General features: G+C 46.2%; 1 protein-coding gene and 1 long non-coding RNA gene across 2 annotated transcripts; both read right to left on the minus strand.

Annotated features, from left to right (window-relative positions):
- Positions 1–1119: 1119 nt before the first annotated feature.
- On the minus strand, positions 1120–5037 carry LRRC37A3 (leucine rich repeat containing 37 member A3). The gene is made up of 3 exons (XM_047756779.1): positions 4871–5037; positions 3280–4021; positions 1120–1128 (listed from the first exon to the last, which is right to left on the minus strand). Exons 1-3 carry the CDS (start codon positions 5035–5037, stop codon positions 1120–1122), a joined length of 918 nt encoding a protein of 305 aa, XP_047612735.1.
- A 1970-nt stretch (positions 5038–7007) lies between these two features.
- LOC125114526 (uncharacterized) lies at positions 7008–11125 on the minus strand. Its single transcript, XR_007131837.1, has 3 exons — positions 11026–11125; positions 10435–10509; positions 7008–7105 (listed from the first exon to the last, which is right to left on the minus strand). It is a non-coding gene; the product is annotated as an uncharacterized LOC125114526 (long non-coding RNA).
- Between the last annotated feature and the right edge of the window lie 5256 nt (positions 11126–16381).

The following is a 16381-nucleotide window of genomic DNA, read 5'->3' on the forward strand; positions in this document are numbered from 1 at the left end:
TGGTGAATAAAGTATTAGGGTAAAGAAACATTCTTCCTGCCTTCAGTGGCTTCTTCCCTGTAAAACGAGGAGACTGAAAGAGATGAGTTCTACGTTCCCTAGTTCCAAAAAACTCTGTCTTAAAAGACCAGTATTTACCTTTTGTGTCCTACTTTCCCTTCCCGAAATGCTCTCTTATGAGAACAGACCTGTTTTGGAAGAAAACATGACCATGATTAGCCATCACAACAATTTTCTCCAAATCCTTATTCATTCCATTTTATTTTAAGTCTACCAGTTCCATGATAATCACTTCCGAGGCCAGGAATTCTCTCCTGTTTAATAGTCCCTTGGCTCGTCCCAAGGCCCTAACTTAGCATCTTGCATGCCGCTGGCAGTACACTTCGCCGACTGCTTCAGACAACATTCAACAGATAATTCCCAACAAAAACTCTCAGAAGTGGGAAAAGAAAATACAAGTATCCACAAGAAACCTAAGCATTGTTTTCAAGTCCAGAACAAGAGTCAGAAGCCTATTGTGATGGCTACTATTGATCACTGTTGAGGAGGTCCTAATCAACGCAGTAACGACAATGAAATACTGGAACGGAAAAGACAAACACACTTGAATGCGAAGCGATGGGCAACCTAAAAAAGACCAAAAGAATCCACCGAAATTGTACTGGCAGCAAGATGAGAATTCAGTCAGATGACGCCACACAAAATCAGGAGATCCACATCTAAGCCTCAACAGCTTCCCCATAGAACACAAATAACTAGCTAAACAACAGACGATCGAGCCCGCTGATAACATCAAAGAGCAGGACTCTTCCCTGCCAGGTATAAAATACATACGGGAGCAGCTGCAATGAAGCTGTGAGCTACTGCTACTTCTACAGGAAAAGATAACTGCATCAGCAGACTAGAGTCCGGATAAAGACAGCATTTCAGGTCAGTGAAGAAAGAATGAACCATGCAGTGAAAGATCTTACAACAAGTGGATTTCCCAAGAGGGGGGAACGCTAGATCCCCTGCGTCCACCCCAACAGATTCTAGGCAGATTATAAAAGCCCCTGAAGAAAATGTTAGACTCCTTTTATGACATGAGGAGACAGCGGCCTGGCTACCAAAACCTGCTCCTCAAAAGCCCTGAGGAGAGGACGGGCAGACACGGTGGCAGACTGTCCACACACCGCCTACTCTTCCCAGCCCCTGCCTCCTTCTCCCCTGCACTCTTGCCTTCCTCTTGACTTATAAAACTCTTCGTAATAAATAAATAAATGCGGTCTTTAATTACACATCAGGGTTTCCCATCTTTCCCAGGGCTTCTGTCTCCAAGGAGACAAGACAGAAAAGCAGAGTCGGGTGAGACTGGCTTCTGCTTTTGGCTTGGCCACCGGGGCCCAAAGTTGATCGCCTTCATCTATAAAAGGGGGTGCTGATCTCACCCTCAACAGGGTTGCTGGAATTCAATCAGACACCACATGGAAAATTCTTCCCCCTGCGCTTGGCATAAATCAGCGCTAAGTTGGTGCCACAGACACGGTGGTCAAATCTATCAAAGGCTCTGCTTGAGGCATCAGGCTCCAAAGGCGCTTTCCCACCACAAGACTATAAAAAAATACTGCCTCCGTTTTTTTTCTGATACTCTTGTACCCTTTTTTTTTCACATTTATGGAAATATGTTTACTTAAGGTGAGAAATGGGGACCTGCTATTATTTTCCCCCTCAAGCCGTTAGGTAGCTGTTCTATTACCATGTATCCATTTTCTTCCACGGATCAGAGTATGAAAACACGACACTGCAAAAGTCTTGGAAACACATGGGTCTATGGACAATATCAATAAAAAGGCATACATAAGCTCAACCAAAAATGTGTTAAGACCTATGCGATGAACACATTAAAACTCTTCTGAAGGACATCGCACGGCCACGCGTACATGGCATCAGATACCACCTGCCTAGAATGCTCTAACGATGTCAGTTTTCCGCAGATCAACCTAGAAATTCCAGGCAACCCTATTTATATCCAAGACAATTTGCAAACGCCACTTGGCCAGCTGACATTTGGTAGAGAAAATATGCAAGAATAGCATGTCACCTCTGGTCTTCTTACAAACTGAATTTGTCCAACTACTCTAATGCCTTTCTTTTTTTTTTTTTTTTTTTTTGTCCTTTGTTGTTGTTGCTATTTCTTGGGCTGCTCCCGCAGCATATGGAGGTTCCCAGGCTAGGGGTTGAATTGGAGCTGTAGCCACCGGCCTACGCCAGAGCCACAGCAACGTGGGATCTGAGCTGCGTCTGCAACCTACACCACAGCTCACGGCAACGCCGGATCGTTAACCCACTGAGCAAGGGCAGGGACCGAAACCACAACCTCATGGTTCCTAGTCGGATTCGTTAACCAGTGCGCCACGATGGGAACTCCCCCCCCCTTTTTTTTTTGTCTTTTGGTCTAATGCCTTTTTAATCTCGGGCTCAATTCTACAGAGACCTCCTGGGAGTGAAGTTCCTTTAAAAATCCTGGGAATATACGTTTCAGTAAAAGAACCCCAGGTATTTCAGTCCTCATGACTAAAGAGGGGGTTCAAGCGGTAGTAAGTGGAACAGTGGCTGTGCTTTTCAGTTTGCAGGTTCTGAATCTGACGTAGTTGTTGTCCTTACCTCGATGAGACAGAAAATTACAATCAAAAGCATCACCACTACAGTCACAGATATCGCCAAGATGAGCTTGTTATTATAGCCATATCCGGGAACTTCTTTGGGGAGCTAAAACAACAAAGCACAATTTTTTAAAACCAAGGGGATAGAAAGGATAAAAGCTAACTATTTTTACACCTTTTCTAAATAATAGCTAACTATTCCTTCTTTTTTTTTTTTTTTTCCGCCAGGCAGGCATGCAGAAGTTCTGGGCCTGGGATCAAATCTGCGCCACAGCAGTGACAGCCCTGGATCCTTAACCTGCTGCACCACAGGGGAACTCCAATAGCTGATTATCCTTACACTGTGCTAAAACCCCATCCTTTCAGGCGAGCAGCTCATAGGTTCTTAAGAACAGACCAAACCCAAAGTGTTATTAATCTCATGGCCAGCATTTCCTTCTACAACCTAGTTATCTTGTGCATTAGGCCCTCCTCTCATCTACCCTAGGAACAGTGCCACATGCCCTAAGTGAGCAAAGAGGGAGGGCACTGGCTTAGCTGGTCTCGTGGCTGAGACAAGAAACAGGCTAGGAGCCCCCGGTCTTCCTGCGTGGGCACTTTATGGGCCTGTCCTAAGCGGATGAAAAGTCCAGCTCACCACACTCAACTCCTTCTGTTCCCCCTGGGCTTCTGTGTTCTCGTTGATGTAGTTCTCGGTTTTCCACTGGTCCATATCCCATTCTGCCTTGGACGCCTTGGCTCCTTGCTGCTCACTGAGAAGCTTCATCAGGAGGCCTGTCCTGGAGATGAGCTTGGCACAGGCCAGCTGCACTTGGGGCTCGGAGCAGTCCATCTTCAACGTCCGGATAACATGAGAAATGAGCCGCCTCACGTCATGGCTGGGGATGAGGGACTGCAGCTGCTGGTTCAGCTGAGCTTCAAACCGAGTCCCCGGGGAGGGAACTCCTGGGGCAATGAAGCTTGTGGGTGTAGAGGCCACGTCAGTGCCCACACCGTGGTACTCCCACTGTATTTTGTGGGTGTGTTGTTGAACAGTGGGCATAACGTTGTCTGCAGGAGTAGCAGAATATCCTGAAGGAAGAGTGCTCTGGGCGGTGCTTGCAGGGAGAGTGCCCGACAAAGTAGTTGTGCCTGAAGCAGTAGCAAGTTCTTCAAAAACAACCTGTGGAGTATTGTTTTCTGTAGAAGGCTCTGAAGGAGAAAAGGATTGTGGAGAAGCCTTTTCCTGAGAACTGGGTTCTCCTGAAGGCGACGAAGCCTCTAGTGAAGGGGAATTTATGAGGTTCCTCACTGCAGAGGACGGAGGCCTCAATGCAAACAGCGATCTGTAGCTTGAGCTTTTGTCTGGGACCCCCTGGCCCTTTTTGGGAACAGCCGATCTGTGAAGCAAAGGAGAATGAGACTTGTGGAAGGAGTATATCTTTCTGGGATGTGACATTGTTTTAGAAGTCTTCATATTTTTGACTCTTGCATTAGCGTCTTCTAAAACAAAAATAGTGTATGATAAGTCCTTTGATTTCTTTTTGACCTTTCCTGGGGCTTCTGGATGGATAGAAGCAGCAGGCCTGCCCCTCAAATACTGTTTCAGGAAAGAAGAGACTTCCGCTTTACGTTCCTTTAGGAGTAAAGCCTCTTTTTCCAAGGAGTTTGCCACTAGCTTCCCGGGCCTCTGTGCCACGTGCAGCTGGTCCACTTCCCTGGCGGAGGGCCCCCTGAGCTTGCTTCCTCTGGCAGTGTTCTCCACCAGTGGCTGGGCATTCTCTTTTCTCCTGGTGCTCTGCCTTCTCATTTCTCTGAAGTGCCTTTTCTTTATGCCCCTCGGGCCCTTGAGGACCCTGTTCACCTTCGGCGGCCTTTTTTCTGCGCTCTCAACCTCTTCGAGGCTCTTCTCCTGTTGTTGGGCGGTTTCCAATTTCTTTCGAAGGATGTGGCGTCTCAGTTGGGGACTTAACACGTTGGACTGTATAAGCATGGCAGTTTTTTCTTTCCTTAGAACGTCATCAATTTTTTCTTGAATTTCTGCATCTATCAAATTTTCCAGAAAACGGAGTTGCCTCAATTTATTTTTATAAGTTGAAATACTGGATTCAGGTTGAACAGAGGGGTTCCCGGTGGGGGTCTTCAAATGGCCCAGTGGGATGTCTGCCTCTGCTACATTTGAAAAGAGAAGCTGGATGAATGGCAGCAATGTGGATTCTGCATCTTCAAGATTTCCCTCAGAGAAATACGGCAGGATGTAGTTGAGTGCACTGATAACATCACTTTCGTCACTAAAGTCCGGCTGCTCATCCACGAAGCTCGACAAGCTGACACGACTTCTGCCTGAGGACGGCCTCTCTGGCTCAATAATCAGCTCGGTGCTGGTGTTCTTCTTACGGGCTTGTAGCACCTTCATGAATGATCCGTCTGCGTGCCCTAGAGATGTTTCTTTATCTGTCAAAAAGGAAGAGACTGGTTCTGAACATGGAAGACTGATGGGGCAGCCCTTGTCCCATCAGCCACGTATCCCAGGCAAATACACTAGGCATCAGCAAACCTCCGAGGGCCACTTAGAGAGGAGACAGAGAAACCCACACTTAGACCTATGACTGGCAACAACAACCGGTGGCAGAAGACAGCTTCCCAAAAAGTGCCTCTTCATTCAGAGAGCTCCATAATGTGAAATACAGCGACTACATTTAGGACTAGTCCACTGGACCCCAGGGGCCAGCTGCCCAGGACTCGAGAAAAGCCAGGGCTGGAAGACAAACACTCCCGGACTCAGCTGGGCCCTGCGGATCTACTGTGACTCCTCCCCCAGGCTCACACACCCCATCCTGTCCTGCCTCAGAAGCAGAGGGGCTGGCCCTGTCTCTCCACCTCTTCACTGTGCTTGTGTTCTTGCTGCTATCACAGGGGACCGTGACAACACCTGCGGCTCACAGGTCCTCACCTGCACTTGTCCTTCTCCATCTACCCACCGAGTCCTTTGCCCGGCCCCTGCTTCCAAATATCCCAGCCCTCACAACCGAAGGTTCTACACAGAAGATGACACTATGTCCACCCTGGTTCTTTGCTAAAATTTGGGCAGGGATCTGGGGTGCAGGTTGAGAGATTTTTCCAGGCTGTATGCCAACGTGGAATGTTAATACGTGAGGTCCTAAAAGGCAAGAGGGAAAAAGCAACTTCTGCCAGAAGCCTACTTTGCTTTCATTTCATTTCACTTCAACTATTTCCAGCTCTGCTTGCGGAACCATCCAAAGCTGCTCACTACGGGAAGGTAATGTGTACCACTGTGTAGCTGGGCTTCTCCTCCAGAAGGATTAAAAGCGTTTGGGGTGGCGGTGGTGAGGGTCAGGGGAGGAGGGAAGGGTCATGAGGAAGGAGGAGTCCAGACTGGCCGAGAGCCCAAAACTGGCGACAGGGGTCTGAGCACTAGGCCACGACACTGAACGCCTCTGATCTTGCTTTCCCTCACCTGTAAAGGCAGATCAAACACGCCTTTTCTGCCCACTTCTGGGGGAGAAGGGAGCAATATAATTGGTTAAAAAAACTGAAAACATTGTTTTGAAAAAGAAGCAACATGGTCTTTATCTAAGTAGCAATGTGTCCTTTACAGTGTGCTCTAGATCATTGATGGAGACGCGTATTTGAGCCCTCTGGGCAGGAAAGCAGGTTTTGAAGTTGTTAAGGTGGTGTCAATAAATCTAATATACAGAAAAATAGTTGAAAGCACCTGAGTGTTTTGTGGGTAGAAAAGCTTGAGATCTAGAGCAAGTTCAGAGCTGGACGGTCTAAGAATAAAATAGCTCTCCTACCCATTCAAAGGGCTAGGTAGCAGCTTCGGGTTATGGAACCAGAAACTCTCAGGTAAACCATAAACCATAAACCATAAAAGGGCACTGCTTACACTCTATCATACAACTGCAAACAAAACAAACAAACTAATCAGAACTACATTTACGCCTGTTGTAGAAGACAAAGGGTACTTGAGACTTAACGTATCTAAAATCAGTTTACACACTGTGGTGCACTGTAGGAATAAGTTCCATTTGCAGGGAGCACCGAATATAGTATGTGGCCATTAAGGTTGATTCCCTTCCCCTCTGCATTCCTTTCTTTCTCTTGCTCCTTTATGTGGGTCACTTACATCAGGCAGCTAATGCAACTGAGCTGTTATTAGCTTAATAATGTAACCAAGAATCTGACCTTTAGCAAGGGAGTAGTTCTTAGAAATTTAGGGAGTTGGAATGCTGAATGAATAAAACTATTGCAATTACACCATTCATTCAACAACCCATCATAACTGATTAAAAATAAACATTAAATAAACATTTAAAAATGTATCACCAGGCAATTCGGACTCACCACAACGCGCACTGTTTTTCAGGCATCTGTCACAATGCAGCTTGACTGTCTTGCAGACAACTTCAATGCTACTTTTAAATTGGCAGAGGCAGCAGGCCATATGGCTAGGCAAGATCCTATAAATGGAAATGCAGAGAAATAAATTTGTGGTAGAGGAGTTAGTTGAGCAGGTAGGAGAGGCAGGCCACAGCCACCACAGGGCGGGGCCGAAAGGACTTCTTAGGGCATATGAACTGGAGCATTGCATAGGGACTAGCTGGTCAAGGGCTGCTCTTGGCTGTTGTAAATAAACATGCAGGAGGACAGAGGTACCCAACGGAAGGATGAGGATGGCAGTAGATATAGTGTGCCTAGACGAAAAAAGTGATACGTATCAGAATTGGGGGACATTGGCCTGTAGTTTAATTTGGAAGTATATCCTCCCAACCCAAAAGCTCACTGTGAGTTGACAGTACACAGCAAGAGGGCAGATTTCTAGGAGGAGTCTGAACAAGTCCCCAGCTTCTGGAGTCCCTTTCTCAATTCCTAGTTGTGAGTAGCAAATATATTAGAAGGTACTAAATAAAGAAACATTGTGTGGTTAAACAATAACAGAGACTGTATTGGCCAGATCTGGACAATCTGAACATTCAAAAGAAGAATGCGAGCATGACAATAAGGTATAACAGCATTAAGTTAAAGAAGGGCACACGAGTCCGTAATGGTAAGTGAAAAGACAAGAGGGAGAGCTCTTCTTTACAGAGTAGTATTAGCTAATAAATGCATAAGGAATGATAGAATTAGGAGCATCCTCTTGGGAATTCCCACTGTGGTGCAGTGGGTTAAGGATCTGGCTTGTCTCTGTGGAGGCGCCGCTTTGATTCCTGGCCGAGAGCAATGGTTAAGGATCTGGCATTGCCACAGCTGGGACACCTCTGGCTCGGATCTGATCCCTGGCCCAGGAGCTTCCATCTGCTGTGCGGGCAGCCAAACAAAAGGGAAAGGGTCATTTTGCAACTACCAATGTAATAACTGATTCAGACTAGGATCACCACTGATGCACAGCTGGGTGAAGAGCTGTTTGACAGTAGGACCCTCACTGATCCCACAGATTATTTATGAATTACCAAGGGGGAAAATCACTTTCCAATGGAGCGATATGGAAGACAGCTCCCTAAACAAGTGATCAAACATAGCACTGGGCCACCCAGAGGGAGGAAGTAGGAAGGATACAGTGTCTACGAAGCATTCCTCCCCAAAATGTTTACTTTGAATCTCATGAAGAAACAGACAAATCCACACTGTAGGGAAATGCACAAGACAACTGGCTTAGCTTCTTCAAAAAGACTGAAAAAAAAAAAAAAATACCCGCGAAATACTCCAGATTAAAAGAAACAAAGATATGACATGAGATGCCTAATCTCTGATCGGACTCTGTATCAAAACAAAACAGACTTAAAGAATGTTATTGGTGGAGTGTCCGCTCAAGTGCAGTGGGATTAGGTGGCGTCTTGGCAGCACTGGGACGCAGGTTCGATCCCCAGCCCGGCACAGTGGGTTAAGGAGCCAGTGTTGCCACAGCTGTGGCTTAGGTTGCAACGGCAGCTCGGATCCGATCTGGCCTGGGAACCCCATATGCTGCGAAGGGGCCAAAGATATGAAAAGACAGTCTTCAAGAAACCACATCTCAGGCAATAAGGTTCAGTGATCCCCAAGAGATGGGAAATGAGGAAGTGATCCCTATGATTGCCCTGCTCACTTCTTTGAGAGAGTTTTCAGGTCATCGGACAGGGAAGAGAAACCCAGTCAGAGACTGATGGACTCCCTGACTCAGGAAATGGAGCTGAGAGTCTGGGAAAACCAAGGTAACAGGGGTTCACAAAGCAGAGTACTAGAGAGAAAAGAAAGGCACAGACAGAGAACTCTGGAGACATGCAGAGGGATCTCTGGACTACTCAGCAAAGTGTTGGTCAGTGCAGGTGTGTGAGGAATTCCTTGAGGCCAAGAAAAGAACCACATTAAAGGATTAATCAGAATAAATGGGTATCACACAGCATGGGAAATAGTACCTGTTCCTACAAGCCAGACAGGAAAACCTTACGATACTCAGAAAGGACTTGTCTCAGCAGTTTCTTTCTTCCTTTCTTTTCTTTCTTCTTCTTCTTCTTTTTTTTTTTTTTTTTTTGGTCTTTTTGCCTTTCCTAGGGCCGCTCCTGCCCCATATGGAGGTTCCCAGGCTATAGGTCTAATCGGAGCTGTAGCCACTGGCCTACGCCAGAGCCACAGCAATGTGGGATCCACGCCGCATCTGCCTCCTACACCACAGCTCATGGCAATGCTGGACCCTTGACCCACTGAGCAAGGGCAGGGATCCAACCCACAATCTCATGGTTCCTAGTTGAATTCATTAACCACTGAGCCACGACGGCAACTCCCCTCAGCAGGTTCAAATGATGAGCTCTAGACTAAAGGCTACTTGTGGTCCTATCTAACTAATCTTAAAAACGAGACCTAGGGAGTTCCCGTTGTGGTGCAGCAGAAACAAATCCGACTAGGAACCATGAGGTTGCAGGTCTGATCCCTGGCCTTGCTCAGTGGGTTAAGGATCTGGTGTCGCTGTGAGCTGTGGTGTAGGTGGCAGACGCAGCTTGGATCTGGCATTGCTGTGGCGGTCGTGTAGGCTCGCAGCTGTAGCTCCGATTCCATTCCTAGCCTGGGAACCTCCACATGCTGTGAGTGCGGCCTAAAAGAAAAAAAAAAAAAGTGACAGCAACAACAACAACAAAAAACTAGACCTAAAAAGATAAACTGTTTTGTTCCACCCAAAACAAAGTTCAAGCATTTTAGAAGAATATACAAATATATATAGCACACAATACACTAAAATTCACAATGTCTGGAATTATGTGAAAAATCACCAAGCATGCAAAGCAGCAGGAAAATATGTCCTATATGGAGGAGAAAAAGTACTCAATCAAAGCAAACCCATAATCTGCACAGATGTTAGAATCAGCAGAAAAGAACATTAAAATTTTTAATACATAGGAAAAAAGTTATTATTACTGTATTGCATGTGTGGAAAAAATCCAGACTGAAAATGTTAAGGAGACGCATAGAAGACGTAAAACACACCCGAACTGAGCTTCTAGAGGTGAAAGCCAATTTCTAAATGAAAAAGATACAGGATGGGCTTAATGGCAGGTTAGACACTGCAGAAGAAAGGACCAGGAAACACTGAGGCAGAGAAACTGTCCAAAATGAAACACAAAGAGCAGCAAAACAAAAACAACACAAATGACACAAGGGCTGGGAGGGGAGAAATGAAAGTACATTATTTGAAGTTTCCTACGCTAGTCATGACTCTTATTAATGAAAATGACACATGAAAAAGTCTGACTGAGGAAAATAACACAACAAACCTGAAAAATTTAAGTGAAAATAAATGTAAGAAAAATGAACAACTTACAGCTTTTCCAATTCAAGGGTCATCATGAGGATACTTTCAACCGTTGTAAGTGACACTTGTGTTGTTCCCAGGTCTCTGAAGGAAAAGCCCAAACATGCATGATATAAACACAAGGACAAAAATTCTAGACTTAGAAAAGAAAAAAATGCCTAACATGTAATTACTTCAATTCTGGCTTCTTACTTGCCATAGATGATAATTCCAAAGAGCTCTTATTGACGAAATTTAAATTGACTGGCATCGTCAAATGAATGACCTTGGTGCTGAACACTACAACCTTTTAAAATTCTTATTATTATGTTTTCGTTTTGGTCTTTTTAGGGCCACGGGGGTGGCATATGGAAGTTCCCGGCCTACGCCACAGCCACAGCAACTAGTGATCCAAGTTGTGTCTGCAGCCTACACCACAGCTCATGGCAACGCCCGATCCCCAACCCACTAAGTGAGGCCAGAGATGGAACCAGCATCCTCGTGGATAATAGTCGCGTTCACTACCACTGAGCCAGGACAGGAACTCACACCACTTAAAATTTAAATTGTCACTTTTTAGGCAAAACACTCAATCTCCCATGAGACGGCTGTGATACTTACAAGTATCTCAGCGCTGGTAATTTATAAAGATACGAATCTTCAACTGTTGTCAAAGGATTATGGCTGAGAACTCTGAAAAAAATGGAATGGAATTAAAATTGTCTGCATTTTCAATTACTTTCCCAAAAGTTTATATTCATTTTTTGGGTCTGGAACTTGAAGGAAAAAATCATTTTCTGTCTTTACTTATAAATCACCCTTAGAACCCATAAAGCACTCTTTCTTTGGAAACTACCCAAGTATCCAGGAGATAAAGAGAAAGAAATGGAAAAAAAAAAAAAGTGGATAGCAAAGAAAAAATACTCCAAAGAACTCTTCAGGTCAAAGACCCTAGAAGTGATTATCCTGGCAGGAAGTCCTTGCTCTGTAAGAAATGCTATTTAGGGTTCCCCCCCGCCCCCACTTTTCTCGCCATGCGGCACATGGGCTTCTCGGGCCAGGGATCAGATCTGAGCCGCAGTCATGACCTAAGCCACAGCTGCAGGATCCTTAACCCACTGTCAGGTGGGGATCGAACCTGCAACCCGGCGCTCCCGAGATGCCACCAATCCCGTTGTGCCACAGCAGGAACTCCACGGAATGCTAGTTTCAGTGTCCTCCATAATTCAAGGTGGTTTCCACCTCTAGAATTTTTTTTTTTAATTTCATGGTTTAAACTGCACAGTTAAAAACAAAAATAGGACCAAATCCTTGGTTTTGGAGACGAAGAAGAAGAGATAAGTCCGAGAGAAACTGGTAAAAGCCATACTCCCATCACACAGTCCCGTGTGTATCATTTTTGCTTTTCTTTTTTTTTTTCCTTTCTTTGTTTTAGAGCTATACCCATGGCATATGGAAGTTCCCAGGCTAGGGGTCGAATCAGAGCTGGAGCTGCCGGCCTACACCACAGCCACGGCAACACCAGATCCAAGCCACATCTATGACCTACACCACAGCTCATGGCAATGCCAGACCCTCAGCCCACTGAGCAAGGCCAGGGATCGAACCCTCATCCTCATGGATACCAGTCGGATTCTTAACCCACTGAGCCACAACAGGAACTCCTTAGAGATTTGGAACCATGTGGCAGGCAAATCATTAAAAAAGGCAGAGGAGTAACATCTGAAAGTTCATCCCTCTACAACAACAACAACAACAACAACAACAGCAAAATTGGCAAAAGGGGTCAGAATCACCTGTTTAGAACTCTGGAAATGTAGCCAACAGGCTTGCAGCAAACTGGGGAGCAATTTAGTTAAGGAAAACAAATTAACTTCTGTAAGAACAGTGAGATGTGTTGTTTTAACATGTCCTAGACCTCTGCTCTCCAGGCCAGTGGTGGCCTTGAAACAGAGCCCACGTTCCCAGTACCAGAGGGAGCAGAACGGAGCCTGAGTTCCCTCGAAGACTCATGCCCAAGGCACCGCCATTGTTTTACCTGTCTGGTGGTTCCCTGGAAGACCTCACTTGAAAGGCTCGCCTTTGACCTGACTGAGAGCTGCCTGGTGCTAAAAGCTTCTCCTCGGGTGGCATTTTGGAAAATGTTTGCAGGTCAATGTTGTAACAGGGCAGTTGCATGAAGGCGTAGGTAACCGTTTGGGGCAAAAACCTGCATCACCAATAACTATGAGCATTAAGAAATGGGGTCAGCAAGGTTGCAGGATGTAAGAGCAATAGGCAAAAATTAGCTATATCTCTATACACGAGTAATAAGTAAGCCAAATCAAAATGAAGAAAACAATTCCATGTATAACAGCATCAGAAAGAATAAAATACTTAGGAAAAAACTTTAACCAGCGAAGTGCAAGACCCACGCTGCAAAGTGCAAAACATCGTTGAAAGACGTTGAAGATCGAAATAAACGAAAGACGCCATGGTCACCGATCCGAGGACAGCATTATTAAATTTGTACTACTTCCCAAATTGATCTATGTTTGCAGTGCGATGCCTACCAAAATCCCAGCTGATTTCATTCCGGAAACTGCCAAGCTAATTCTAAAATCCACATGGCAATTCAAGGGGCCCAGAATGACCAAAGCGATGTGGGTAAAGAGCAAAGTGGGAGGACTCACCCATCCTGGTTTCCAAACCCAGTTCAAAGCTACTGCAGTCACAGGGTGGTACTGGCAGGAGAACATACACGGAAATCAACAGAACAGACCTGACAGTGCAGAAATAAATCCTCATATTTATGGTCTATCGACTTCCAGCAAGGTGCCGAGCAGACTTCAATGCGGAAAGAAGAGTCCTAAATGGTGCTGGGACGACTGCACACCCACACACAAAATAACGAAGCTGGACTCCTACCTACCTTGCACATCACATATGAAAAGTAACTCAAAGTGGATCAAAGAGCCAAGTGTGAGAGCTAAAGCCACACAATTCTTAGAAGAAAACACAGGAGTAAATCTTTAGGACCCTGTCCTAGGCAACGGTTTCTTACAAACAAGCAACCAAAGGAAAAACTAGGTAAACTGGACTCTGTAAAAATTAAAAATGTGTGTGCTTCAAAGAACACTATCAAGAAAGCGAAGAACAACACACAGCATGGGGGGAAATATTTGCAAATCATTTACCTGGTAAAGGTCTAGTATCCAGAACATCCAGAATATACAAAGAACTCTTACAGCTCAATAATAAGATAACTAACTTTACTTTTTTGCTGTTCAGGGCCAAACCCATGGCACATGGAAGTTCCCAGGCTAGGGGCCGAATTGGAGCTACACGTGCCGGCCTACGCCACAGCCACGGCAACGCGGGATCCAAGCCGTGTCTGCCACCTACACCACAGCTCACGGCGACGCCTGATCCTTCACCCACAGAGCAAGGCCAGGGATCGAACCTAAATCCACATGCATACTAGTCTGATTGGTTTCTGCTGTGCCACAACGGGAACTCCAAAGAGAACTAATTTTAAAATGGGCAAAGCAGAGTTCCCTAGTGCCTCAGCAGCTTAAGGATCCATTGTTGTCATGGCTGTGGCTCCGGTTCAATCCCTGGCCTGGGAACTTCTACACACTGTGGACGTGGGCAAAAAGGAAAAACTACAAAAGCACAATGGGTAGGAGTTCCCATTGTGGCGCAGCAGAAACAAACCTGACTAGTATCCATGAGGACACAGGATCGACCCCTGGCCTTGCCCCGTGGATGCTAGTCACATTCCTTTCCGCTGAGCCACGACAGGAACTCCTCCTTCACTATTTCTCAATAACTCGTCCATGGCCTTGGTCCCATCAGCTCAGTGTTTCTTCTTAACCAGACAGTCCTTCTCTAACTGAGAATATTACCCTTGTGTTTGTCCCTCGTGAAATCAAGACATAGGACCACTCTAAATGATCCTATCTCCTCTTCCCGTCTTTAGTATAGCCTCTTCTTCACTAAGGCTGTGTCTGGGCAAAAGGGAGAATGAGTGAGAACGGAGTCAACAGCTCAAGCTGGGGGACTCTACAGCAACCGTTTCCCCACAAACCACAGCACAAATGCTTTTACATGCACAGTGGACACGGCACTAGGGATCATTTCCATTTTGGTCTGACTCCCTCATTTTATAGATAGGAGGTGTGCTAACTCCTAGGCCATTGCCTCTTTTATATTCATGAGCTTATCTTCACAGGAGTCACAGTTTAAGACACGTTGTTCTAAGTGATTTCTTCAAATGTATCTTATTTGAGGAAGAAAACTCCAATACTTTTGCATAAGCCTTTTGCTGTACAACAATGGAACAGAATAAAGGCAACTCACAAAATAAGGGGACATTTCTTTCTTTCTTTCTTTCTTTTGTCTTTTTAGGGTCCTACCTGCGGCATATGGACGGTCCCAGGCTAGGGGTCCAATCGGAGCTACGGCTGCCAGCCCACACCACAGCCACAGCCACAGCCACAGCCACAGCCACAGCAACACTGGATCCGAGCCACATCTGCGACCTACACCACAGCTCCTGGCAAAGCCGGATCCTTAACCCATGGAGCGAGGCCAGGGATCCAACCCGCAACCTCATGGTTTCCAGTTGGATTTGTTTCCGCTGCGCCACGACGGGAACTCCAAAATAAGGGAACATTTCTTACCTGTTGCTTTTTTTCTCCAAACTCTTCTGTACAAGTCCAGACAGATGGACTACATTTCCTTTCGGTGAACTGAGGAGACTGAGAAGAACTGAGGGCTGAATCATGTCATCACTGCCCTGAGTGTACTGAAATCCTAACAGCTGAAGCTGAAAACCATCCAAAGGCGGCAGTGAACAAACATTTAAAAACAGGGCAAACTCCAAAACTATCTGTGCTAGAACCCCAGGGCAGGCAGGGAAAACTGGGTCCTTGGCAGAAGGCAGTCAAAGAAATAAGCAGAGAGATCCTGACCCTGTTCCAACATGTTTGAAGCACTTGGGGACGAAGCACCCCCTTTCCCTAATCCATCTACACAGCTTCAGCAGCCATGAGAACACGACTCCCCACGGGAGGCTCCTCAATCCGAGACCTCTAACTGCACCACATAAACCCTCTCTCAGGGACAAAGGCTAAAGAATCCGAAATGGTGAACCTGTATCTTAATCAAAGCTCTGAGAATAGCCTTGAGGAAGAGTCCCTGGCAGTCGGGAACAGTGGAAGAAGCAAGGGCCGGGGAATCAGGCAGATCTGGAGTTGAATTCTGGATGTCACCTTCTGGGGAAGTCACTCGAGCAAGAAACATCTCTGAGTCTCAGGACCATTTACCTCCTAAGGCAGTTGGAGGATTAAATGAAAGAGCACGTGCAACGCACCTGGCACAGGCTGGGCAGAGTAGGTGCTCAGCAGTAATGACGTCACAGCTGCACTGGCCAGTGGCCGGTGCAGATGGGGTGCCCAGAGGTGGCACGCCAGGAGTGCCAGAAGCAAGGAATTCTCACAGGGAAAAAGAACTCCCTGCCCTAAAGGTCCTATTCACGTTAGAAACCAACGTCGGGATACAAGGCACAAAAAGCCACACTGCCACCATTTACCGCCTTTGACAAGGACCTGCGGAGCTGCATAGGAAATCACTGGCAAAGCTCCTAAGTGGTTCTGCCACTTGTTAGTGGTGTGAATCTCGGCAAGTTATCCAACGTCTCCGAGTTGCCATTTCCTCATCCCCACAACGGGGATGATAGTATCTGCGTCACAAGAGTTGCTGGGATGAGAACCCTGAGATGTTAGGTGAGGGAACACGTGCTCAGCACTGACTATATACCAAGCACTACTGTCTTCCTTGTACAGGAAGGAGTAGTACGGCATGGTGCCTGGGACAGAAGTACTTGTTGTGGGGCAGAGGAAGACTCGCTATGCTTCTGAGAGAAGGAAGATTTCTCACGATACAGGGGGGAAGACGAGGAGGCAGCTGGGAGGAGAGGAGAGGAGAGTAGGTG

Source organism: Phacochoerus africanus, chromosome 14 (genome assembly GCF_016906955.1).
Source record: "Phacochoerus africanus isolate WHEZ1 chromosome 14, ROS_Pafr_v1, whole genome shotgun sequence".
NCBI classification, from domain to species: domain Eukaryota; kingdom Metazoa; phylum Chordata; class Mammalia; order Artiodactyla; family Suidae; genus Phacochoerus; species Phacochoerus africanus.

Coding starts and splice junctions, on each gene's coding strand:
- LRRC37A3 (XM_047756779.1), bottom strand. CDS start 5,037: ATGAAGGTGCTACAAGCCCGTAAGAAGAACACCAGCACCGAGCTGATT. Junction 4,022..4,870: donor GCACTCAACTACATCCTGCC/GTATTTCTCTGA, acceptor TTTGCTTCACAG/ATCGGCTGTTCCCAAAAAGG.